Source organism: Polypterus senegalus, chromosome 6 (genome assembly GCF_016835505.1).
Source record: "Polypterus senegalus isolate Bchr_013 chromosome 6, ASM1683550v1, whole genome shotgun sequence".
Taxonomy (NCBI): Eukaryota; Metazoa; Chordata; class Cladistia; order Polypteriformes; family Polypteridae; genus Polypterus; species Polypterus senegalus.
Genome location: NC_053159.1, coordinates 114267685 through 114295334, shown reverse-complemented (window position 1 = coordinate 114295334; position 27650 = coordinate 114267685). Strand labels below are relative to the sequence as shown.

Genomic DNA, 27650 nt, shown 5'->3' with positions numbered 1-27650 from the left:
ACAACCACAAAATAGGAGACCAGTTCAGTGTAGTCACAAGATACACCTTCAGATGTCACCATGTATTTAGTTAACACAACTTAAAGGTAGTAGACTAGCAGATACTGGTTACTCTAAGTCCATAGATGACCGGAAAACGCAACTAAGCAGAAGGCACTTCTGAGGTCACATGTAATGGTTTTATGGTTTAGCTTTTAATACATATATTGGCAAGAGATCAACTCTACATATTGAAAATATACAGTCAAGTTTAAATGGGTTATTTTATGCTGGTACAGCCAGTAGAAGGGTTGGTGTTTCAGCAGATGATGGCAGATTGCTATGAAGCCATTGTACGTCTACACTTATCGTTACACTGATTGTGTGTGTTCTGAAACTTACAAATGGGGAAATTCTGTAACCCAATATCACTTCCAGGTGCATTTGCTAACACTTGGATGTTACTAAATGTCTGCAACTTTTAATTTGTTAGACTCCAATAAGCAAATAACTTGTAATGAAAGAAAATAATTTGCCAATCATGCCTGCTTACTTACAACAACCAAAACGTTATAAATAAGTGACACTAAATAACATAAAACATAACTGAATTCATGAGAAAATATCACAATTAAAATTATAATTTATGGAAAATTAAAAAAAAATTCTGCCAGGAACCACAGCTGAGCAGCTTTAGCGTTTAAAAAAAAAAGATACAAAAAGTAGAGATTTGTGGTAATGTAAGAGTTTAAAAAAAAAAAAAAGTGTTGGAATGAACTGCAATCAAACTCTAGTGCCTGGCTGCTTCATTCATTTTTTTATCTGAATATTAAAATTAAAAAGTGTAATTAACATCCAAAGTAATATATAGTGAAGGCAGTTTGAATGACCGCAAAGAGTCACCTTGATGTACATGCAGTATATACCTGCAATGGGATTGGGAATATAAAAAAAATTAAAAAAAAACATGTTTCAGTGTCAAAATTAATTAAGTTCATTTCAACCTGATAAAACCTGATCTGCTGACATGGTTTACAGAAAGAGCAACGCATAACCTATTAAATGAAAACCTCCAATTACACCAAGTGTGTCATACCAATCAGTTCATCAGATATAACAAGACAAAACTGAACACACTTTGAAACACCCCTCTGCATTGTTTTTAAAACTAAAACTATTAAATGATGGCAGCACATCAATACATGTTCAATAATCAATAAGGAGACAAGAAAAACTGTTGACAACCTAAACCCTGCAATAAGTTTCTTTTAATTAACTTTTCTGACATTTATAATCTGTATACTCTTTTTAGAGATGATGGGGGGCATATATATATATATATATATATATATATATATATATATATATATATATATATATATATATATATATATATATATACACACACACACACACATTCAAAATTCATTCTCCAGCCATTCTAATTCATTTTGTGCCATTTCATGAACATAACAATATATCTGCTGTGCAAGTACGCTTGTGTCGGGTGGGTCACTATTTTGAACTCAGACTGCTTTTTCACCTGTTATATCTATTGTCACCATCATGGGTTATATCGAATATTCTCGAATATAATTTTTTACTACTTTGTTGACATGAACCCAAAATAATGCTGAAAACAATGAAAAGTATAAAAAAGACATACAATGTATTTAGGAACTACTATTTACAGGTTGTAAAGACATCTAAACAAAAACAACAGAGAGACAGCTACAGGAGCCACTCATCAGTGCTCCAGAAATGATTAGTGGTCCTTTTACAATATAATGTAAACAAAGATTATTTTCTTACTCTGTACTGAGGGGTCATACTTGTGACCCATACAGTAGTTTCTCAGTTCTGCACGGTTTCCTCTTTTTGATGCATATACAGTTATCATTTAATTTAGTTTCAAGTAAATGCAAATAACTTAACAGCCTGAAGCTGTAATGTAAAGTACAGTTAAAGCTTGTCAACAAGAAGCTCATAAACAACCAATATTTACTATTTTACCGCTTTCTTAATTTGCAGGAAACAGTTGACTAAGGAGGGGAAAAAACTCTGACATACATACACAAATACATAAATTCAAGACCATACAGTCTCCAAAAAAAAATAAAAAATTCTACATCATTCAGGAAACTGTGATACTTCCTTCTTTTAAAAAAAGAGGGGTTTGTTTGTACACTTTCTTCCTATACAATCCCATCACCCCTTCCCTTTTTATTCTTTTTTTTTTTTTTTGCAGAATAAACATGATGGAAGCAACATGTCCAGGTGGTAGATCACAGTTCAAGGGTCATGTTTATTCCTGCTTTGCTTGAAGTTGCTGTTTCCAGGCTTCATTCAAGTAAACCAGTCGCTTATAATTGAGGATTAAGAGAATGAAGTTCAGTGTGTATGTTGTGATGCAGATGATACACAAGTCCTTTAGCACAAAGTACAGGATGTAACTAAGGTACAAAGAGCCAATGACTGAAACTATTGAAGTGCCCATTAAGATGAGAGCTGCCATCGCACTTGCTGTCATACCTGCAAGAGAAAAACAAATGTTACACTAAACACCAAAACGGTAACCACCTTAGGAGCAGAGATGTCACCTCACTTTTGTACAGTAAATGAAAAATTGTTGTCTAGCAGTCTGCTCGAGCTGCATGTCAAATTATCTGAGGTAATGCTAATAAATGAGAAAGATGACACTCTCAAACCAGGGAAATCCACTATGTTGAGGCAGATCAATATATTTATTGTTGTTGCTGACTTGGCAAACAACTCCAAAGATTAAATGTAAAGAATAACATGGAGACAATGATTGAGATACACGTGTCATTTAAATGGAAAACAATTAGGAAAACTACCCTAGCTATCAACTGTGTGCCACTCCAGTCTTTAGTTTAACTTGGAACATTTTAAAAATATGTTAAAAAAATCTTGTAGTACAGTAAGTCTACACTATTTTTGATATTTTAAATATTTTGTAGGGCATATAATGAATTTCCTCTGAGAAGAACAGGGTCTTTTTGTACAATTTTAAGCAGAAATTTAAAAGGCTCATATGCAAAAAGAGTATGATCAAAGGTAAATAGCCAAAACATCACAACAGGACAGAAGCAAGTCCATTTCAGGCAATACATACCCAGTAGCATTTGTAGAACATAAAATGCAAATGAATAGACACTGTTCGGCTGGTTCATTGCACTGTTTTTACCAAAGATGGAGCCCAGCAACCCAAATCCTCGTCCCCATCTGGAAGCAAATAGAGCATTGACATGTTTTTGTACTTGTAAAGCAAAACCTAAATATAAGTAATACAAGTTAGTGAGCATAATTAGGAACCATAGCAATAACAATAACTACAATATTTCTACTAATGCTAATAAAATATACTTATAAGTGTATTAAGAACAAGTATAATTATCATTATAATTACTAAGCATAAATACTCTTTATAATTTGAGTACAGGCTATTTAGGTGATTTGCTCATGACAACACAATGAAAGCCTGGAAGTAAACCAGCAACCTTGTGGTATAAAGTTAACTTCCTTAGCCACTAGGGTTCACTGCCTAGCTAATGTTGTATGATTTTCTTCCATTAAATTTATTTACAACAGAATCTGAAACTGACTTTTGCCTGAAAAGATCTTTGCCCTTGATTATGAATGGTAATGTACATATGAACATATTAATATTACTACAGTCAACTCCAGAAATATTGGCACCCTTCAAAAAAGTGAACATAAACATTAATATAGATAACACATGGGCTTCAGCTCCATCCCCTCACAACAATAAAACCCCATTTCCGACTTTTCTCCCACCTTACTACTAAATGGACAGATTGTACCATATTTCTCACCGTCACCAAGAACAGATGTCTCCTTCAGGCTGAAGACCCCATTCTTTACCTACTAACTCACCAAAGAAGCTGAAACATCCTCAAATGGAATCCAGTGTCAATGTGAATGCCTACTGGGACTTGATGAAAAATCTCCTCCTTGAACACACCACCACACTAAATACTACAATGCAGACCAGCTTCACTGAAATATGGGGCAACCTGAAAGCTATTAAAGAGTAGGCGAAACTGATCAAGGATGTCCAAGCCCTACATTCGACCATAAACCGTCACACTATGGAGAAGGCACTCTGTAAAGAAGTTGTTGACTTGAAAGACAAAACGGATCGATCTAGAAGACAGGATTCAAAGAGATAATTTAAGAATTGTCGGACTTAAAGAAGGGACTGAAAAAAGCAATCCGATTTACTTCATCTCCCAAATGTGGCAAAAGTGGTTCTTAAACCTCTCAAACTGTGTCACGGATATCATGCAGGCTCATTGTGTGTACACTGGCAGTGCTGGCCTCTTATAATAATATTTCTGAGGTTTTGAGACAGCTAACAAATTCTTTCAGAGGCATGTCATGTTTAAAACATCTACAGTATTTCGAAGGCTCAGGGATCCGCTTCTTCACAGATTTTAGTTCAATTACTGTGCAGCAAAGGAAAGCCACAGTCCCAGTTGCCCAGTAAGCACATGCTCCTGGTATTCAGCTATATTTGCTGTATCCTGCACAGTTGAAATTAAGTCTCGATTCAGAACAAAATCTGTTCAACTCACTCTCTGAAGCTCTTGCAGTGAATGTCAGCTTAGCTTCAACCAGCACTTTCACACCATGAAGATCTCCCCATTCGCTGTATTCTGTACATCGTTGGTCAAGTTCAAGTTCCAGCCGTGAAGCAGCCATTTAGGTTTCTGTCTTATCTAATGATTTTATGATGGACTGGAATCACTTTTTGAACTGTCCTTTATATTTTTCATATGATGTTGATGTTATGCCATGCTAACATACGCTGAGGTGGAATTGAGGGATTTTCTGCATAGGTGCTCGGGCCTGATGACGTCTTCAGCATCATTGTGGGTTGCCAGGTGCCGCAGTTAATCCTCTCCCTCCATTATCTCTGTACCATGTATACAATTTCAAAATAATGTATAATTCATTCTCATTAATTATGTAGCTGAGGATGAGGATCGAGGGTTGTGGATGGTTTTTGGCCTCTTGTCTTGATCTCACTTTTTGGTAGTTTCTTTTGGTTACACTCCTGGTATGCCTGCATTCAGGGGTGGTTTGGGCCATTACTGCTTGCTTCTGCTTTTATTTGTTTACTTATTGTGGGGTTCCTTACACGGGGGTTAGTGTATGGGCCTGTTGAGGTGGGTTTGGGATGGAGCCTGAGCTGGTGGGACTCTCGGTTTTTATGTTTGTGACATTATCGATTGCCACACAACAGCATACTATTACTTCCATTTCTTGTCACTCTGTTCTAGGTTCTGCCTACCTCTTTTCTAAATCTAATTATGGAAAAGCTTAACATTATTCCATGGGATGTCAGGGCCCTGAACTCCGGTCAGTTGCGGTCAACACTTGCCTCCTCGATCTCCTTCACCATCACCATGGATGAGCCATATGTATATGGCTTTAATTCAGGAGTCGCACCTGTTGGCTGGAGACGTCTCCTACTATGATAATAATATTTTCCACAAGCATTGCATCCTCCGCTCACTCTAAAAGATGTGGCATTCTTATTTTACTGTGCCGCACATTACAAATTAAGGTTTTTGGAATTGGGTAGTGACAACGTTGACTGATTTTGTTACTTGAAGGTCGTAAATTGCTATTTGTTTTAGTCTATGGCTATACCCTGTATTGCCTATCTTTTTTCCCCCCACCAAACTCACCAACCATCTTCTTAAGTTCTCCGACTGTGGTCGGCATTGATGCCAATGCCGCCTTAAACCCATTGCTAGACATATCTCCACCACCAGTCGGCAAGTGCAAGCCTAACTCTACATATTCTTTATGTAATTTTATTGACAATCTTAATTTAATAGATTCAATTCAGTTACTTAATCCTTCAGTCAGAGAATTCTCTCTTTTCTTTTCCCATCATAATTCAGTCTCGCATTGATTATATTTTCAAATCATACAAGCTGTCTTCGCTGGTCTCAGATGCTTCATTGGTCTTACCTACTATATCTGACCACAAACTTATTCATTTACAGTTGATCCTTCCGTTTTAAACATCTCATGCCCTGAGGTGGAAATTCAACACGTCTCTTCTGTAAAAAAAAAAAAAAAATGAACTTGCTGTCAAACTAGAGGAGTACTTATTCAATATTGGGTCTGTAGATAATGCAGACGCCATTTGGGAGGCAATTAAAGGTTTTAATCGGGACTTAACTATCTTCTTTTCCTGACATTTGACACATACTAAACTCCCAAAAACAAAAGACCTTGAGTCTAAACTTTCACTCTTAGAAAGAGCACACCTCTCGTGGTTGATAAAGAACACAAATTACTAATTGCTAACACCAGATACGAACTTAAAGTCTTTTAATGCAAATAGCCAAATTCTTAATCTACCATAATAGCTCACTATTATGTCTCCAGTGCCAGGCTGAGCAGACGTCTTGCTTCTAGGATTAAGAAAAATTCCTCCTTTTCCTCCATACCTTCTATCCATACTAAATCTGGTTTGATTTCTAATGATCACCAGATAATAAATACTGAATTTGTAGATTATTACTTTTAGGTATTTACTGATACCTCTGGTACCACTCCCTCAGATATCAAATCATTCCTTAACATCCTTCCATTCCCCAGTCCCACTAAAGAAGATGCTTCTCTTCTAGATGCTTCCATCTTTTTGCCTGAACGTAGAGGCATTGGACTCAATGAGCTCAGGTAAGGCCCCAGGGATGAACGGGCTCCCGCCTGAGATAATGAAGAGAGTGATGAATGGTTGATTAGTTGTTTTACACTACCTAGACCCATTCTGGTGTATTTATGTACTATTATGGATACTAGCCACATTCTAACTGGAGAAGTTAACAGCATATTAACACTATTGTGGGATTATATTCAATTCTCATGGTAGGGAAAGGCAAGTGAAAGTTAGTTAATGGTTTTACAAGCGGTCAAACCTACCCATTGTCATTTGTGCAATAGACTGCACCCAAGTAAGCATCAGAATTCCATTCAATGATGTGTTTGGATATATAAAAAGAAAACACTTTCATTCTGTCAGTGTGCAGCTTATATGTGATGCAAAGTGTGTGCTGCTCAACGTCGTTGCCCAATGGCCTGGCGGTACACACAAGAGTTTCATTCTGTAGCACAGTTCCGATGGCACGTGTCTGAAGCAAACAACTCTGCAAGAAGGCTGGTTTCTTGGCAAGAGTAAAAGTTTACCCTATAGATTAAATTGTGTTAATTTGGGAAGTATAAATAGGCTAACTGTTTATATCCATAGGGGGCAGATGCAACAGCACAGGCTGTTATCGAGCACACAAATGGAATTTGGAAGGCACAATGGCTGTGCCTGGATACAAGGGCAGCACTCTTTTAGATTCACCTGAAAAGGTGTGCCAAATAATATTATAATATTATTACAATATACCAAATGAAAGTGACCTTTAGTCAATGCTTGCTGATGAAAACCCCAGTGTAATAGCAATTATGACACGTCACAGAATAATACATCAACTGTTTGATGTTTTACTGTATTAAAAATGCTGAAAACACAAATTAAGCAAGTATTTGGTAAACTACTTAGCATTTGGCACCATTTTTTAACACTTTGTAAAATCCTTTCAGAGAATTGCTTATTTCTTTCAAACTGGTTTGTATGTCTTTCAGAGTGGAGTACATTCCTTTCAGTTTCTTGGTTAATTTTGTAGCAGTGCTACTATAAGTTAAAACTGTATCTCCCAGCAGCCCCTGCAGAGGCTCTGATTGGTCTTCTGTTTGGGGTGCAGGGTCTGTTGGGGTCAAAGGTGGTCAGGGTGGCTCTTAAAAGGAGGGCAGGTGTCCAAAGGAAAAAAAAAAAAGTGTTTTTTTTTTTTTTTTTTGTATTTTGTGTTCCGTGTACCTGTCAGGCTGCCTTCTGTTGATTAACCATACTTAGTTGTTGTGTCCTGGATTGTATCGTTGTTGGGGTCTGGATTATCTTCCGTCTACCTGTGTGCAGAGGACTGATAGTGGATTCATTGCTTTCCCTCAAGAAAAGGAGTGCTCCTGAACCATCCACCCGTCTTCACCTTTACAGGGTCTACCAGTAGGACTGTTTTTTCATTCCCTTTCAACATACAGATCTCTGGACTTACTGTTGTCATTATTTCATTACATCCAGTGCTGTTTTTCATGGACTCTGCTGTGGGGGGGTGGGGGTTGTTTGTGTTTATGTGTTTAATGTAATTTCGCCGTAGTACAGGGTGGTAGTGTTTTCATTTAATTTCATTATATTCTTTAATTGTTGTTTGATGCCAGTGTGCATTATTTTGTCTCCGTTTGTGAGTGTGTGCAGGTCGGGCTAAGGCTGGGAGTGTCCCTGGGATCTCTTCCATAAAAATAAATAAATCACCGTCATCTTGACGGTGTAAATCTTAGCGGCCCTGGACCGCTACAAGTTGCTTATGATTCACGATGACTTCTGTGAAAACTAGACCACTCTCCACTACTTTTCAGGCAGAAAGGTTCCTGAGCATGTAGACTGTTGGGTTTTTCACATGAAGTCTCTGCATGGCAAGTGGAATCTCACTGTTTAATTTAATAATAAATACAAATAAATGAATGTTTCAGTTCAACATTATTGCAGAATGAAAAAACTCTTACAATTCGCATTTGATGAATGCTCTGTAGTCAGAGGCACGTCGCCGTCACCTCTGGGTAGAATATGAAGATGCCTCTCCAATAATGGATGCAATGTGCTCATCTGAAACAGAATTGTGAAGAGCCAGGACCCACTTCCATCAGGAAGGTACTTTTTCTATGAGCTGCTATGTGTTTCCTAATTTCAAATCAAACCCTTTCTGTTTTATTTCTAGAACACGTCACTCTACAGAAGACAATGAATTAACTGCAGTCATCTCCTTTTTCCAAGCAATTCCTTTGCCTGACCCAGTAACACCACTACTCATACAAAAGGAATATTTTTTTTTTGTTTGTTAACGTCTGTTAAAAGTATTTTTATCTCCGATTCTTTAAAGTTTTTTTGTTCCCTTTCTTTTTTCGCTTTTGACATTTTGGCAGATTCTGTGCCTGTGTGGCAGCATATCCTTATATGGCAGATTTGGAGCATTGGACTGTTAATTTACAAAACGCTTCATGAATGAGGCCCAATAAGTGCTGTTGTGGTTAATACCAGAAGGGGTAAAGTTTGTAAAGTTGCCTTGCAAACAGGTGACAGAGACACTGGCAGGACAGAAGAATTGAATTCTTGAAATGCATTTTGATTAAGAAAATATGATTTATTGTTGATTCCATGCTTATACCACATGGGAATTCAAGTTTTTACACGCATACACAAAGTTATTAGGGACATTGTTGGGTGTTTGGTGGGGGCTGGCAACTTTTGCATAATTGGAGACCTTACTGTAATCAGTTAGTCAACTACCCCAAAAAAAGTACAGTATTGTCATATAACTATAATTTGTTAAGCAAACAATGTTTAAATATGAAATTAGTTATTAAGGTTACAAATTAGGTATTTACTTGGATTTGGTCATTTATAGAAGGACAGAACAATATTTCCAGTTTAAAATGTTTTATTTCAAGATATATGCAGATGTATATGCATTACAACAGAAATGTTGTAATACAACAATCAGGCACACATTATATATAGATGTGTATATAATGCTGATATATTAAGATATTTTCATTTTAAGCAGCACTAAAACCCCATCCTGATACAATGGAGAGAAAAATGAAAGACAAAATATACTGATTGAAACAACACGTATTTAGCAAAAACAATGGCAGGAGGCAAGCAAAATTATTTTAGAAAAACATTGATGAATTCTTGCCAGATGCAAAAGAAGCTATACACCAAGTCCAACACAAACAAGGTTTGATTTTTTTTAGTTTTAGGTAATATAAATATCTCCATATCCATTAAGTTATGAAGGATATTCAAATAATTGAATTCAACTCATTACCAGAAACACTGGAAGAGGATTTCTTTCCCAGTATTTCCCAAGATCATATAGCTTTGAGTTTCATGATATAATTAAAGTCTGTAAAACCTACCTATATTCTTCTCATTGCTAGTTCAAATATTTTCAAGTGTGAATATTTTTTGGAGTATTAATGAAATTAGACAAAGCTCCTCACTTGAAGAGACAAATGAGTCTTGAAATGTGGAAATTCCCTATTTGTACTGAGTTGATCAAAAGGTGCAAACATTATTAGCATAACAATCTCTGACGGTTTGCATACCTAATAGCTTATATAAATTAAAAACTTTTGTATTAAGAGAGGGCTAGAATGCAACATTATTCTGTAACTGGGCAATGGATAATAGGGCCTCTGCCTTAAAGAGTTATCTGCATTGGTTCTACATTTTGAGAGAGTGAAGCACAATCTAATTAAAACTAAATTGGAATTATTAACAAGTGGAGCAGAGTACAAGGCATATAAGGAATTTCTTTCCAAAACTAACCACGTAGGATTATTTGAAGCACTTTCTATTTACTTCAATTGTCTAAAAATATTTGAAACCTCAGTAGTAAAGCTGAAAGTCAGGTAGCACCATGCCGCACCATCTGGTCTTCCAGTCTTTGTAGTATTTTTTTTTTAATGCATGACCATCGGCTAAATAAAGAATATTACAACAATTTTAGGAGAATTTTTAACAAATATAGAAATGCTCTGAAAAAGAAACAACAATTGAGGGAGGATATCTATTTTTGCTTTGTTAATTCTGCCCATTAGAAAGAGCAATAGATTTGCACTAGTTTTTTTTGCTGTGAAAATATACATTTACTATACAGTATTTAAAATGTTTTTGTTTTTCCTGTGTACCTGTTAGACAACCCTAATTCTTGAAGTGTAATATTGCTTAACAAAACTTACACTGTATATACTTACAATTAACATAACCAGTACAGGAATTTAAAAACCCACAAATCTATTAAATGTTCATAAGATGTTTATCAAGAAGATACAAGACTAACAAGCTTACTAGTAACATAGACAAAAGTTGCTCTTAAGCTAACAAGCCTATTGTTCACTAAGCAGCAATTCCAATTTCCTCCTTATCTCTTGTATTTCTAATTGCAAATGTTAGCTGCTGTATTTAACATAAGCTCACTTCCGACAGTATTCATTTTAATTAATAGACAAAATAAAAAGGTCTGAATTCATTAAAGTACACTTTTTCTCCAGTCTTATCTTTCTCTTGTAAAGTCTAGCTTATTGTTCTCCGTTTGCAGGAAAACTGCAGCAAATAAAGATGTGTGCTAGCACTGCTAGCTCAACTACTGAAATACCTTGCATAAAGGAGCACTACAAGTAAATTACCATAAAGCTTATAAAAGCAATTTACTGGTCCAGTAATCTGTAATGAAAACACTGTACTATTTAACATTAGTTATGCATGTATATAGTACTAATTTTAACATACTCTGTATGGCACAGTGACTATTGTTGAAACACGCCCAACTCCTGAATCCCCCCTTCAAACCATAGCCTGGTATCTGTCTGCATGGAGCTTGCAATTTCTCCATGTGTCTGGGTATTGCTCCCATATACTTAAGATATGCGCATTAGGATAGCTGGCTTGTCTAAACTGACCTGATCTGAATGAGTGTAGTTGTGTACAAGTTTGATGACGGTTGGACAGACTTTAAAATATTGCTTGATAGGATCCTTAAGGTGCATGGTCTCCACACTCGATGCTCACATATTTCTGGTTTTCTATAAAGTGCCTTGCTGAAGTATTCAGTTTCTTCAACAGTCCTCAAATATTGTTGGATTATAAATTACATTTAAACATCTCGTTCCATGTTTATTGCAAATACTTCTTGAAAATTATAGAGAATGTTTATCATCTTTAAAAATTTAAATGTAACACAAAACCGTTCACTCAAAACTGCTTTTTAAAAATATATTAATACTAGCAGAATACCCGCGCTTTGCAGCGGAGAAGTAGTGTGTTAAAGAAGTTATGAAAAAGAAAAGCAAACATTTTAAAAATAACGTAAGATGATTGTTAATGTAATTGTTTTGTCATTAATATGAGTGTTGTCATATCTATCTATTTATATATATATATATATATATATATATATATATATATATAGCAAAATACCTCGATTGGCAGCGGAGAAGTAAAAAGAAAAGGAAACATTTTAATAATAACGTAACATGATTGACAATGTAATTGTTTTGTCATTGTCATGAGTGTTGCTGGCATATATATATATATATATATATATATATATATATATATATATATATATATATAAATACATATATATACACACATCTATACACATACATATATACAGTTATATATATATATATATATACATATACACACATACATATACAGTGGAGGAAATAATTATTTGACCCCTCACTGATTTTGTAAGTTTGTCCAATGACAAAGAAATGAAAAGTCTCAGAACAGTATCATTTCAATGGTAGGTTTATTTCAACAGTGGCAGATTGCACATCAAAAGGAAAATCGAAAAAATAACTTTAAATAAAAGATAGAAATTGATTTGCATTTCATTGAGGGAAATAAGTTTTTGAACCCCTACCAACCATTAAGAGTTCTGGCTCCCACAGAGTGGTTAGACACTTCTACTCAATTAGTCACCCTCATTAAGGACACCTGTCTTAACTAGTCACCTGTATGAAAGACACCTGTCCACAGAATCAATCAATCAAGCAGACTCCACACTCTACAACATGGGAAAGACCAAAGAGCTGTCCAAGGATGTCAGAGACAAAATTGTAGACCTGCACAAGGCTGGAATGGTCTACAAAACCATTAGCAAGAAGCTGGGAGAGAAGGTGACAAATGTTGGTGCGATTGTTCGAAAATGGAAGGAGCACAAAATGACCATCAATCGACCTCGCTCTGGGGCTCCACGCAAGATCTCACCTCGTGGGGTGTCAATGGTTCTGAGAAAGGTGAAAAGAATCCTAGAACTACACGGGAGGAGTTAGTTAATGACCTCAAATTAGCAGGGACCACAGTCACCAAGAAAACCATTGGAAACACATTACACCGCAATGGATTAAAATCCTGCAGGGCTCGCAAGGTCCCCCTGCTCAAGAAGGCACATGTGCAGGCCCGTCTGAAGTTTGCCAATGAACACCTGAATGATTCAGAGAGTGACTGGGAGAAGGTGCTGTGGTCTGATGAGACCAAAATAGAGCTCTTTGGCATTAACTCAACTCGCTGGGTTTGGAGGAAGAAAATGCTGCCTATGCCCCCAAAACACCGTCCCCACCGTCAAGCATGGGGGTGGAAACATTTTGCTTTGGGGGTGTTTTTCTGCTAAGGGCACAGGACAACTTAATCGCATTAACGGAAAATGGACGGAGCCATGTATCGTGAAATCCTGAGCGACAATCTCCTTCCCTCTGCCAGGAAACTGAAAATGGGTCGTGGATGGGTGTTCCAGCACGACAATGACCCAAAACATACAGCAAAGGCAACAAAGGAGTGGCTCAAGAAGAAGCACATTAAGGTCATGGAGTGGCCTAGTCAGTCTCCGGACCTTAATCCAATAGAAAACCTATGGAGGGAGCTCAAGCTCAGAGTAGCACAGAGACAGCCTCGAAACCTTAGGGATTTAGAGATGATCTGCAAAGAGGAGTGGACCAACATTCCTCCTAAAATGTGCGCAAACTTGGTCATCAATTACAAGAAACGTTTGACCTCTGTGCTTGCAAACAAGGGTTTTTCCACTAAGTATTAAGTCTTTTTGTTAGAGGGTTCAAAACTTATTTCCCTCAATGAAATGCAAATCAATTTCTATCTTTTATTTAAAGTTATTTTTTCGATTTTCCTTTTGATGTGCAATCTGCCACTGTTGAAATAAACCTACCATTGAAATGATACTGTTCTGAGACTTTTCATTTCTTTGTCATTGGACAAACTTACAAAATCAGTGAGGGGTCAAATAATTATTTCCTCCACTGTATATACATATACATATATACACATACTGTATATATACACACACACATATATACATACTGTATATACAACATATACATATCTACATATATACTGTATATACACATATATACAAATCTACATATATATCTACATATATATATTAGGGGTGGGACTCGATTAAAAAAATTAATCCAATTAATTAGAGGCTGTGTAAGAATTAATCTTGATTAATCGTATGTAATCGCACACGTAAATTTGCCCCAAATCGCAAATGTTTTTTTTTTAAATTTAAAACGGTTTTAGTGGGCTTACAGAATCAAATAATAGACATGGACATGAATATTGTAAACTGAAGCTGTTTTAATTTCTGAAAAAAAGCTTTTAAACTGCATTTGAATTCAAAACAGAAACAAAAGTATCATCCCTGGTTAAAATTGGGCAGACTTAAAAATAAAGTGGTAGTTTAAGTACTTTAAGTACATTTTCAGAATAGTATTGTCTTTAAATAATAATAACCAAAATTTCAACATAAAGTGCAGTTTTCTTCTTAAAAAATAAGTCAGAAACATAAAAGGTAATTTGACCAGCTTACTCTTTAAACTCTGAGTAACATTAGCCAAAATTATTTTGTACATTAGGCTAAAACAGTGTGATCATTGAACATTTTGTAATTAGATGTATTTAGAATTACTAACGGTCACGGAAGTCCAATGATCCCCAGTAAGAGCCACAAAGTCCGCTTTCTGTAATGCATCTAATTTTGCTTGCTTTTCAGTGTGCACAAAACCATGCTTTTATCAAGGCTTCGGGTAGTCGAAATGATCAGTCGTAGGAACGCGCTTTATTCCGACTCTAACATTTTTGTAGCTGTGATGTGTGCATCAGTGTAATGGATGTACCAGGAAATCATGCATTGACAAAAGTTCCCGCTTGCTTGGAATTGAAAGTGTGATTAAATGCGTTATTTTTAACGCGTTATGGAGTACATGCATCGAAGCTTCTCAGCTGTGCTTGTGCTAAGAAAGGGAAAATTTTAAAAATAACGTAACATGATTCTGCTTAACCTAATATTTTTCATACGTCCCAAACCAAGGAGATGCGAAGGTAAAATGAATCGGTAGCGCTGCACATAGTCAGTACATCCCTCTCGGAATCGAACCTCAATGTCGGCGTTAGAGGCTTAAGACTCTACAATTAGCCACAGCGTGTGGCTTGTCTATGCTAAAGTATGTATTGTAGATCGGGTATATATATACATTTATATATATATACCCGTACGCAGTGGAGAAGTAGAAGTTATGAAAAGAAAAGGGAACATTTTAAAAATAACGTAACATGATTGTCAATATACAGTAATTGTTTTGTGAGTGTTATTGAATGTTGCTGTCATCAAGGATTTGATTATCATTATTTCTTTCAATCAGGCTCGTATTTGTAGGATGTGTTCAAGTTACATTCCGTGTTTGTCAATCGCTGTAAAGATAAGAGGTTTCATTCATCGATTAGTTCCTTACTGCATCAATAAACAGCTCGCCTTCCTTTTATCTGTGATGTGACAAACTGCATGCACGTTTTTTTACACTGTCTTCCTTTAGCAGGACATTCACTTTTTCCACCGTGTGCTTTGTTTCCGCAGTAGCTGCACTTATGAATATGATTGTATGTATAAGACGCTTCATATTTTTTGCTGCCTTCTCAATTGTGTAATTCGGTTTTTGTTCAGCACTCTTTGGAACTGTTGCTTTTTGTCTGCGCATTGCGTCAGTTCACGTGAGCCGCTTGGTGTTCTTGCATCGAAGGTTCCCAGCTGTACTGGTGCCATCTCGTAATGTCAGCTAAGACCCGCACTTAAAAGTTTCTCTCGCAGTTTCAATGAGTTTGTGCCAAACACCACCCTGACCATCTCATCTTCCTCTGCATAAGCGCAGTCCTTCACACGTGAACATTTACCGGCAGTGTTTGTATTGGATTGCCGCTGATGGACGGCCTTATATGGGCAGGCACTAAATTACAAACGCTAGTGGCAGCCTGTCTATGAACTTAATTTAATATAAACTTACGGTTCACGCCGTGCTTTGTTTCCACAGTAGCTGTACTTATGAATATGCTTGTATGCATCATTTGCTTCATAATGTTTTTCTGCCTTCTCAATTGTGAAATGGCGTTTTGTGCTCATCGCTGTTTGGAGTTCTTCCTTGTTCTCTACGTACTTACGTGGGCGTAGATGTCACACTAAACTCCCCCACGCCATCTCCAACTCAAGACTCCATTACATTATATGGGGAAAAATAGCTTCCAGTTATGACCCTTATGCGTAGAATTTCGAAATGAAACCTGCCCAACTTTTGTAAGTAAGCTGTAAGGAATAAGCCTGCCAAATTTCAGCCTTCTACCTACACGGGAAGTTGGAGAATTAGTGATGAGTCAGTGAGTGAGTGAGTGAGGGCTTTGCCTTTTATTAGTATAGATATATATATATATATATTATATATTACAAAATTGCTATAAAAAGTATTTAACTCCTTAGGATTTTTCCCATTTTATTGTTATACAACATTGAATCACAGTGGACTTAATTTGGCTTTTTTCACACAGATCAACAGGAAATGAGTCTTTAATGTCAAATTTAAAACCGATTTCTGCAAAGTTATCTAAATTAATTGGTTGACAATTGGTTTTAGAAGTCACACAATTAATTCATTATAGTATAAATACAACTCTATCGGGGAAAGTCCAACTTGTGATGAGTCAGTATCGTGGCCCAACCTACACAATAAAGACAAAAAAGCACTCCAAGCAACTCAGGGAAAAGGTGATTTAGAAATGCAAGTGAGGGGAAGGAAACAAGCTGTAAATCTACCTAGAGCACGCCATTCATAAAAACTAAATGTTGGTGCAAGAGAAAGACTGCTAAAAGACCTAGGATAACTCAGAAGGGGTAACAAGCTACAGTGGCTCAAATGAAAGAGACTGTACATACAACAACAACATTCACCAGCTGGAACTTAATGGGTAAGTAGCAAAGATAAAGTTGCTGTTTAAAAGAAATAAACACACACAGGACTTCTCAGCTAGAGTTTGCCATAAGGGGACTGAGAAGTCAGCCAGAAAAAGGTGCAATGGTCTGATGATATCAATATTGAGGTTTTGGCCATCAAACTAAACTCCACTGTTACCGTACGTTATCAAAAACAACAGTCTCCACTATGAAACATGGTGGTGACAACATCATGCTGTGTGGATGCATCTCCGCAACATGCCTTAGAAGGATCATGAGGGTAAATGGTTAAATCAATGCTCCAACATACAGGTAAATCCTAAAGCAGTCAGCAATATACCTGAAACAATTGAGAAGATTTGTTTGCCAGCAAGACAACCACCCCAAGCATAAAGCCAAAGCTGCAGAGGAATGGCTTAAAATCAACAATGTTAATTTCCTGGTGTGGCTGAGTCACAGTCCATATGTTAATCCAATTGAGACAGTGGCTGAACTTGAAAATGGCTGGAATAAGGAAAAACTTCAGTGCCCAGGGACCTCATGTATAAACGGTGCATACTCCCATTTCCATGCTCACATCGCGATGTATAAAAACTAAACTTGGCTTAAAGCCACACATATTCTCACACCAGTTCAATCCATAACGTAATGCACGTTTTCGACTCTGTTTTGCAAACTGGTTGCACCCAGCGTCAAAGCAGTTCTACTGTTCCTGTGTGGTTTCCCTTTCTTTTCTAGATTCACATCCCTGACACGGCTTACACTGAAATTAATCGCATATCGTTTATTAGTTTAAGGCATCCGATTGTAATTAACCTGTAACAATACTATGGTCCACGGAATGGCCAAGCTCTTCCAAATACCATAGCTGCTTTAGCGTTGTTACTCTCAGTGCACTACTCAGAGTAATTTAACCCACTGTGTCCGAATGTGGAATCACAGCTCTACAGCAGCTGATTGTAAAGAGGATTATTGGGTTACAGCATCTAGCACATGCTGCCTCAGCCACGTGCAAGGTCTATTTGAACTGTAGCAGAACAGGCATCTGGATTTTTTTGTGTGTGCATGCATTTTTGTTTTTGTCCATACGCCATGTTTTAGTGTGAATTCTACGCACCTGTACACACAGATTTAAGAAAATAATTGCTGCAAAGGTGCATCTACTAAACACTGACACTCAGTTATTTCGTGCTCTATACTTGTAATTAATGTAGATCATTTTATAGAGGTCTGCTTTCACTTTGATAGTCATTTTCTGTTGACTGTCAAAAAAGTCAAAATAATTCTCTGTACTTTAATGCTGTATGGTAATAAAATGTAAAAGTGCAGTATAGCAGTAGTATTGACACATACAAAGAAAAATTAATTTCTTTATTGCATGAAATACATTTGAAAAAAAGGTTTTATATAGATTTGCATTCTTTACTGTTTTTGATATCTCCCGAAAAGTACTTTATTTGATGTAAAACTGACAAAGTTATCATCAGAGTAAGTTTAACGAAAAGTCTACTCTAAGGATGATAGAACCATGTTGAAAAAAGAAATCAGATTGTACCCTGAAATCCAAAAAAGCAAAATCATTACTCTATTAATGTAACAATAAAAATTCGATTTTTTAAATAATGGAATGCAATAATCCTGTCTTACCAAGACCTGTGCCATATGATCAAAGGAAAATTCATTATTTTACTATCCTACTATTCAAATTGGTTTACATCCCATGGCTTCTTGCAATTGTTTACTTTAATTCACAATTTTGAGTTCCAAAACCTTGAGGTCTACTTTTTAATTTGTGCTTGTCCTTTAGACTATATAGCCATGGCCGAAATTATTGGCACCCCTGGAATTTTCCCAGAAAATGCACCATTTCGCCCAGAAAACCGTTGCAATTACAAATATTTTGGTATGCACTCAAAAATAAAAAAAAAAGTCAAAACTCAAAAACCGGGCTGGACAAAATTATTGGCACCCTCAACTTAATATTTGTTTGCACACACTTTGGAAAAAATAACTGAAATCAAGCGCTTCCTATAACCATCAACAAGCTTGTTACACCACTCAACTGGAATTTCCGACCACTCTTCTTTTGCAAACTGATCAAGGCCTCTAATATTTAAAGGGCACCTTCTCCCAACAGCAATTTAGAGTTCTCTCCATTAGTGTTCTATCGGATTTAGATCCGACTCATTGCTGGCCACTTCAGAACTCTCCAGCACTTTGTCTTCAACCATTTCTGGGTGCTTTTAATGGTATGTTTGGGGTCACTGCCCTGCTAGAACACCCATGACCTCTGACGCAGACCCAGCTTTTTGACACTGGGCCCTACATTGCGCCCCAATATCTTTTGGTAGTCTTCAGATTTCGTGATGCCTTACACATAGTTAAGGAATCCAGTGCCAGAGGCAACAAAACATCCCCAAAACATCTTTGAACCTCCACCATGTTTGACTGTGTACTGTGTTCTTTTCTTCATAGGCCTCATTCCGTTTTCTGTAAACAACAGAATGAGGAGCTTTACCAAAAACCTCTACCTTGGTCTCATCTGTCCACAAGACGTTCGCCCAGAAGTATTTTGGCTTCCTCAAGTACATTTTGGCAAACTCCAGTCTGGCTTTTTTATGTTTGTGTCAGCAGTGGGGTCCTCCTGGCTTTCCTACCATAGAGTTTCATTTCGTTCAGATGTCGACGGATAGTTCGAGCTGACAATGTTGCACCCTGAGTCTGCAGAACAGCTTGAATATGTTTTGAAGGTGATTGGGGCTGTTTATTCACCATTCAGACTATCCTTCGTTGCAGTCTTTTATTAATTTTTCTCTTCCATCCACGTCCAGAACGATTAGCTACAGTGCCATGTGTTGTGAACTTCTTGATTATGGACAAAGGAAATCAAGTGGACAAAGGAACATGAATATATCTGGAGATGGACTTGTAGCCTTGAGATTGTTGATATTTTTCCACAATTTTTGTTCTCAAGTCCTCAGACAATTCTCTGCTCTTCTTTCTGTTCTCCATGCTTAGTGTGGCACACTCAGACACACAACAGAAAGGTTGAGTCAACATTTCTCCATTTTAACTGGCTTCAGGTGTGATTGCCATATTGCCAGCACCTGTTTTTTGCCACACGCGAGTTCAAACGAGCATCATATGCTTGAAATAAAACGATTTACCGACAATTTTGAAAAGGTGCCAATAATTTTGTCCGGCCCATTTTTGGAGTTCTGTGTGACATGGTGTCAGATTTGGCTTTTTTTCTCTGTTTTTTGTGTTGTTCCAATGCACATAAAGGAAATAAACATTTGTATACCAAAACATTTGTAATTGCAAAAATTTTCTGGAAGAATTGGTGCATTTTCTGGGAAAATTCCAGGGATGCCGATAATTTCGGCCATGATTGATCTGATCCACATAATATATTGTAATGTAATTGTAATAAATTAATATAAAAAATTGACAATCAAATAGTAGTTATGAGTATCAGGGGAAGAGATTCTTTTCCTTTTCAAGATCATGGTAAATAATAAATTCATTTATTATTGTGCTTCAATAAAGGGTCACATTTACAGGTCTAACAAAAGTGGGATGACAGAATCAATTAACAGTGTGATAGGAAACACTAAATAAATCTCTTCCAAATTCTCAGAAATGGCTGAGGGCACTTAATATCCTATCCACCTTATTCACTTTAGGAGTTGCAAGGAGGCAGTGTTTATCCTGGCAATCCTAAGGCAGAATCTAACCCAGGGAGAGGCTCTTGTCCACCATAAATCATGTATTCACACTTGAACTGTACCAACTAACCAAATAACATGATACAAGAAAACTGAATGATCCAGAGAAAAAACAATGCAGACATGGGGAAAACTTCTAAAGCTGATGTCTAGACCAATGATTTCAAAATTCTGGAACTATGAAGCAGTCGCAGTACTAACCACTGCAACAACATGCCCCCCAGAAAGGAAAAAGTTCTGAAAAGCACGGATGAAATTGACTACTATTTTTTTTACTTCAGCTTTAAAACTATGTCCCGTACATATTATACATTATATTAGGAATTTACACATAGGCTGTGCATGTTTCACATTGTAATGAGAATTGACTCACATTGTAGTTAACAATAAGAAAAGTATCATCTAGGGAAAAGTCACTGTTAAGCGTTTGCCCGAAATGGATCACCAAAAAGTAATCAGAGCTTCTTTCTTTTTTGATGACTTATTCTAAAATGATTACAGCAAAAATACAAGCAACATTGAAGAAACCATATCAGTAACATCTAAAGCAAGACATAATATTGCTTACATGACTGCCAAATAAAAAAGTCTTCTCTCCAAAGGCAGCATCTGATGTTAAGGGAAAAGAAGCACAAATGTAAGGTGCATGTACACAATGGCTGCTTGTGTATTTCTGCTTCAGTCATGCCAGTGGGGTGGGTGTTCTCAGCTTGCAGTCTTGTTAAGCAGGTTGCACATGTTGTTTATACTAGTCATGGGGGATGTGTCACCATCTCAAATGGTGTTTATCTGCTGCACTTTCCAAAATTACTTAATAAAATAGAAAACAGAGAAATACTGAAATGTAAATGTATTAAAAGTATTACATTCACACTCATCTCTGGTTGCAAAGAGAACCATCAATTGTCCAAAAAAAAAAAAAAAGCTGCTGATTTTCAGTTCCATGCCCACCTCACATTCAACAATTAGTAGCAATGAAGTACAGTATATTCTCAGAGCATGATTTTTCCAATACAAGGTCACAGGGAGTCAAATCCATCAATAGGCACAAAGTAGGAACAGCAACTATATATCAAAAAAAGAAACTCTGTAGACAAAAAGAGTATCATCATTTAGAACAGTATACTTGGAAACTATATCTTCTATATCACTGTGTTAAAGGACCAGATTCAAATATGTTTAAAAGAACATTTTGCCTTAAAAAGAGTTTTTTCTGAGAAATGCAATCACCTTTTAACTGATTAAAAAAAAAAAAGCCTGCTGCCACTAATGAGAGGAAGACTCCAAGATTACGAACTCTGACTTCACAAGCAACAAACACGTCAGCAAGTATTGCGATAACTAAATGACAGAACTTTTTAAAACGGAGCAAAGGAAACATTTTTCCTTGTTAAATGCATTATTCCACTTCCAAACCCATTAGTGAAATACAAATAGAAAACGGCAACAAATTGGTAATATATTCCTTTACGTGTCTGAATGCAATGATCAGCTTTCCATGTGCTAGGTTAATGAAGGAAGTCATGCTTTTCTGTCTCTCTCTGCTTGGATATTCCATCAGTCTCTTGGAAGTTTAAACTGGAAATTATTTTTCTTAGGTTACCAAAACGTACTTGCGTCTATAGCATGTGTAGTTTACTGCCACGCAGAAAAAAATGATCCATAATAGAAGCTGACGCTGCGCTTGTTGCCTCCCAGCTCACCAGTAACTTAACTTGTAATAAGTTAATGCAGGAATCCTTCCTTTTCGTCTGGTTTCAGAGCACAGCACAGATACGAAACTGCTCTGCTTCCAGTAACTAATTACTTGTTTATGGCAGCAGGCAGTAGGCAAGTCAGCATATTAAATTCTGTTATACCTACTTTCCAGAATAAGGAACATGTATATATGACACATACTGTACAGTATATGGTTTAAGTCCTACCTGACTGATACACAAGAGTTTGTTAGTCTTGACAACAGCAGGTCCAGCTTAACGCCAGTCACAGAAGGAGTTACTCAAAGCTCTGCCCTCTACTCTTATGTATACTGTATACATGCTTCTGCTAGTCCATATTATTTGCAGCTTTGGACCAGATTATTTTTAGGAGGATGATACGCAGGTCTATTTCAGTGTTAAAAGTGAAAATTCAGAGCTTACTCACCTCACAACTTACTTGTTTCGGTGAAATTAAAAACTGGATTGTACATACAGTAACTCATTCATATTAAACTGTAACATACAAGGTCATGCTAATTGGCACTAATGCTCAGTTTAAGAAAATTAGCTCATTTTCATTCACTCTTAGTGATGATGTCAGCAGACCACCTTTCTTTTGCAAGAATCTTTGGTGCAATTTTCGATTCCTCCCTTTCTAATTCTAGCCTCATGAATCACATTTCATTACACTCCTTTTCTGATGCTGAGAAACCTGCCCATATTTTAATATTTCCTGAATCTGCTACTGTAATTCCCTCCCAGCAAGGGCCTCTTCTAATCTGTTGTCTCAGCACTGGTTGGTTTAAAACTTTGCAGCAATAGTCCTTACACATACCTAGAACAAGCACATGAAATCCTCCTCTGTCTTCACTGGCTCCCTGTGCCTTATAAGATTGAATATAAAATTCTATTACTACCCTATAATCTTTAAATGGCCTTGTACTGGACTACATTAGAAACCTCCACCATCTATCAATCACTATGCTCCTGACCAGCTACAAAGATCAACTGATTCTGGAAATCTTGTTGCATATCAAATTGTGCTCAATGGGTGACAAAGGCTTCAGCTGTATCGTACCCAGACATTGAGACAATCTCCCACAAATGAATAAGAACAGATGACTCAGTTCATTCTTTAAAAAAAACAAAAAAACATAAAACTCATTTGATCGAGAAGTCATTTAAGTCTCACTGATATTCTGACCATTATCTCTCAGTTTAGCTTCTCTGCCCATGTGCCCAGGATGATCTGTGACTCTGTCGTAAATTAGGGTTATATATTTAGGGTTTTATTGGAGCTTTTATATTATTATACAATTGCTATTTTGAATCCAATGTTGTAAATGCCCCGTTCCTTCTGAACTTCTGTAAAGCGCTTTGAACGTGGGAAATGCACTATATAAATAGAATTATTCATTAAAAAAAAAACTTAAATTTTTGATCCCTTACTATGAATCTAGCCTTCTATTGACCACTATGAGAGCGTGAAAATTACAAATTTCTATTATATTTAGACTTGTATTGGTTATATTTAGAGATTTAAAGTGAAGAACAAATTTTAATATTTTCAAATATTTGACAACTATTCTCGTTTATTATGTACTTAAGACCTAATGAAGTCATTACATTTCTTATGAAAACCCCGAATTAGGAAGGCTCACGCTAATTCAGACATTTTTGGTATGATAACTGTGACGGTGAACACTTTATGGATGTGTGTGTCTGGAAGTGACAGCTTTGGCTACAGCTCTGATGCAAGACAATACGAAAAGCCTCCGCCTGTTAGAGAAATAAAAATGTAGTAAAACGGTCCTTGTATTTAGCACACTGCTTGCCAAAGCAACTGACAAAGACAGAATGGTGTGTAAGAACGTTATCATTATTAAACATAACCTGAATACCAGCTCAACACGAAACACACATATGGCAATGTCAGTTTTACATCAATAAAAATGGACTTTGTCGCACGTCCACAAACAGTCTGCTTTGCTTATATCCTAAAGATAAAGCGACAGGTCATGTGAAGGCTGGTGTCACACTGCCAGCTCACCACCACCACCACGGCAAATATGTAACTGAAGCAGCAGCAGCGCCACATTGCACTGACTGGCAGGTCGTGTTTAAAAGTTATTTCAAGCATTAAATAAACGAGCACTGCCTAGCAGTTTCGATTCATTCAAACGTCTCCTGGAATTACTTTGGTGTGTCAGGTGTCTACGGAATAGAATGAATCCCTCCCTTACCCTTGGAAACACCCACTTCCACGCGACTTTTGCGACTGCCAGCCTAGACGACAGCTGGGAGCCCGAGACAGGCAAAATGATACTACGTTTAAGGACACATAGAGGCGCATCTTTCGCCCGGATCACAGCGACAGCAACAGATTCAAAGTAAGCGAAAAGAAAGCATTTTCTAACAGCGCTTCTGGCCCACCTCGCCCCTACAATAAGCTGAAAACCTGTGGCGGCTCTGACCCAGCCGGCGCTCTCTTACCTGGATGTGAATACCTTCGAGCAGCTCAACGAGTCGTTCAGGTCACAGAGCGCCACGTAGTTCGGGTCCTTCGTTACTTCCCTTTGCACATGGTAAGCGTATACAGAGAGCAGGATACCCAAAAGACACACCAGCAACCGGGCTATTCTCTCCCATCGAGGGGTGGACACTCTCAGAACGGGCGCCGCCATCTTTCTCCAACTTGGCTCGCACACGCAACCGCCTACCATTGGGCGGCGGGGACGCCGACGCATAGGCCGTGTGCAGGCGGGAGCGCGCCTGCGTCGTGACGTCAGGACAGCGCGCCCAAAGGGAAGACGATGTTGGCGCTTTTTGTCGTCAGCTGAAAGCTATACTGTATTTGTAATTGAACAACAACGGATATTAATGGTGAAATTAGAGAGACGGGAAGATAACAGCTTTTTGTTTAAATGTTACAGGTATAGAACAGCGGTTCTAAAATATTTAAAGATTAGGCTGACAAGGTTCTAATTGGTTCCAAAACAAGACACGACTGTTTAATCCTGTGAATGTGGTGTCAATAAAATTGTACATACAGTCGAAGACGTTGGGTTTGGGGTGGGAATGCACCTTCGCGTTTCGGCCGGTTAAAAACGGGACAAACCTGACATTTCTTTAAATTCCCGGACACGATGCATAAAACAGAACTATGTAGTCAACATAGCAATAACTCATCTACTTATAGTTTTGCACCTTTTTTAGTTTTAATAGTTTTAGTTTCTCTCTGATCTTCTTGTTCTTCTTTCGGCTGCTCCCGTTAGGGGTCGCCACAGCGGATCATCATGTTCCATATCTTTCTGTCCTCTGCATCTTGTTCTGTTACACCCATCACCTGCATGTCCTCTCTCACCACATCCATAAACCTTCTCTTAGGCCTTCCTCTTTTTCTCTTGCCTGGCAGCTCTATCCTTAGCACCCTTCTCCTAATATACCCAGCATCTCTCCTCTGCACATGTCCAAACCAACGCAATCTTGCCTTTTTTATTTTGACTCCCAACTGTCCAACTTGAGCTGATCCTCTAATGTATTAATTTCTAATCCTGTTCATCATCGTCATGCCCAATGCAAATCTTAGCATCTTTAACTCTGCCACCTCCAGCTCTGCCTCCTGCTTTCTGGTCAGTGCCACTGTCTCTAACCCATATAACATAGCTGGTCTCATTACCGTCCTGTAGAACTTCCCTTTCACTCTTGCTGATACCCGCCTGTTACAAATTACTCCTGACACTCTTCTCCACCCATTCCACCCTGCCATCACTCTCTTCTTCACCTCTTTTCCACAATCCCCATTACTCTGTACTGTTGATTCAAGTATTTAAACTCATCCACCTTCGCCAACTCTACTCCTTGCATCCTCACCATTCCACTGACTTCCCTCTCATTTACATACATGTATTTTGTCTTGTTCCTACTGACCTTCATTCCTCTCCTCTCTAGAGCATATCTCCACCTCTCCAGGGTCTCCTCAACCTTCTCCCTACTATCGCTACAGATCACAATGTCATCAGCAAACATCATAGTCCACGGGGAGGGACTCCTGTCTAATCTTGTTTGTCAACCTGTCCATCACCATTGCAAATAAGAAAGGGCTCAGAGCCAATCCCTGATGTATTCCCACCTCTAACTTAAATGCATCCGTCGCTCCTACCGCAGACCTCACCACTGTCACACTTCACTCATACATATCCTGTACAACTCTTATGTACTTCTCTGCCATTCCTGAAATCCTCATCCAATACCACAGCTCCTTTTGAGGCACCCCGTCATATGCTTTCTCCAGGTCCACAAAGACGCAATGCAACTCCTTCTGGCCTTCTCTAAACTTCTCTATCAACATCCTCTGAGCAAACATTGCATCTTTCTGCTGGTGCTCTTTCTTGGCATGAAACCATACTGCTGCTCACTAATCATCACCTCACTTCTTAACCTAGCTTTTTCAAGATTCCATTAAACAATCTGGTTAAAAACTCCACTGCCATCTCTCTAAACACCTCCATGCTTCCATAGGTATGTCATCTGGACCAACGGCCTTTCCATTTTTCATCATCTTCATAGCTGTCCTTACTTCCTCCTTGCTAATCCGTTGCATTTCCTGATTCACTATCTACACATCATCCAACCTCTTCTCTCTCTCGTTCTCTTCATTCATCAGCCTCTCAAAGTACTCTTTCCATCTGCTCAACACACTCTCCTCACTTGTGAGTACGTTTCCATCTTTATCCTTTATCACCCTAACCTGCTGCACATCTTTCCCAGCTTGGTCCCTCTGTCTAGCCAATCGGTACAGGTCCTTTTATCCTTCCCTAGTGTCCAACTTCTCATACAACTCATCACACACCTTTTCTTTAGCCTTTGCCACCTTTCTCTTCACCTTGCACCTTATCTCTTTGTACTCTTGTCTACTTTCTGCATCTCTCTGACTATCCCATTTCTTCTTTGCCATCCTCTTCCTCTGTATACTCTCCTGTATTTCCAGGTTTTCTTTTCCTCCTTCCTCTTTCCAGATGTCACGCCAAGCACCCTTCTTGCTGTCACCCTTACTACATCTTCTGTAGTTTCCCAGCTGTCTGGTAACTCTTCACTGCCACCCAGTGCCTGTCTCACCTCCTCCCTAAACTCAACCTTGCAGTCTTCCTTTTTTAACTTCCACTATTTGATCCTTGCCTCTGCCCTCAATCTTTTCCTCTTTTTGATCTCCAACGTCATCCTACAGACTTAACTATACTTTCCCCTGCCATCACTTTGCAGTCTTC

At 37.8% G+C, this 27650-nt stretch overlaps 1 protein-coding gene across 1 annotated transcript; it reads right to left on the bottom strand.

Annotated features, from left to right (window-relative positions):
• Positions 1-1629: 1629 nt before the first annotated feature.
• On the bottom strand, positions 1630-25101 carry vkorc1l1 (vitamin K epoxide reductase complex, subunit 1-like 1). Its single transcript, XM_039756823.1, has 3 exons — positions 24877-25101; positions 3116-3225; positions 1630-2511 (listed from the first exon to the last, which is right to left on the bottom strand). The coding sequence occupies exons 1-3, from the start codon at positions 25065-25067 to the stop codon at positions 2285-2287; spliced, it is 528 nt and encodes a 175-aa protein (XP_039612757.1). The 5' UTR covers positions 25068-25101; the 3' UTR covers positions 1630-2284.
• Positions 25102-27650: the final 2549 nt, after the last annotated feature.

Coding starts and splice junctions, on each gene's coding strand:
- vkorc1l1 (XM_039756823.1), bottom strand. CDS start 25,067: ATGGCGGCGCCCGTTCTGAGAGTGTCCACCCCTCGATGGGAGAGAATA. Junction 3,226..24,876: donor TCGAAGGTATTCACATCCAG/GTAAGAGAGCGC, acceptor ATTTGCTTCCAG/ATGGGGACGAGGATTTGGGT. Junction 2,512..3,115: donor TGTTCTACAAATGCTACTGG/GTATGTATTGCC, acceptor TTTCTCTTGCAG/GTATGACAGCAAGTGCGATG.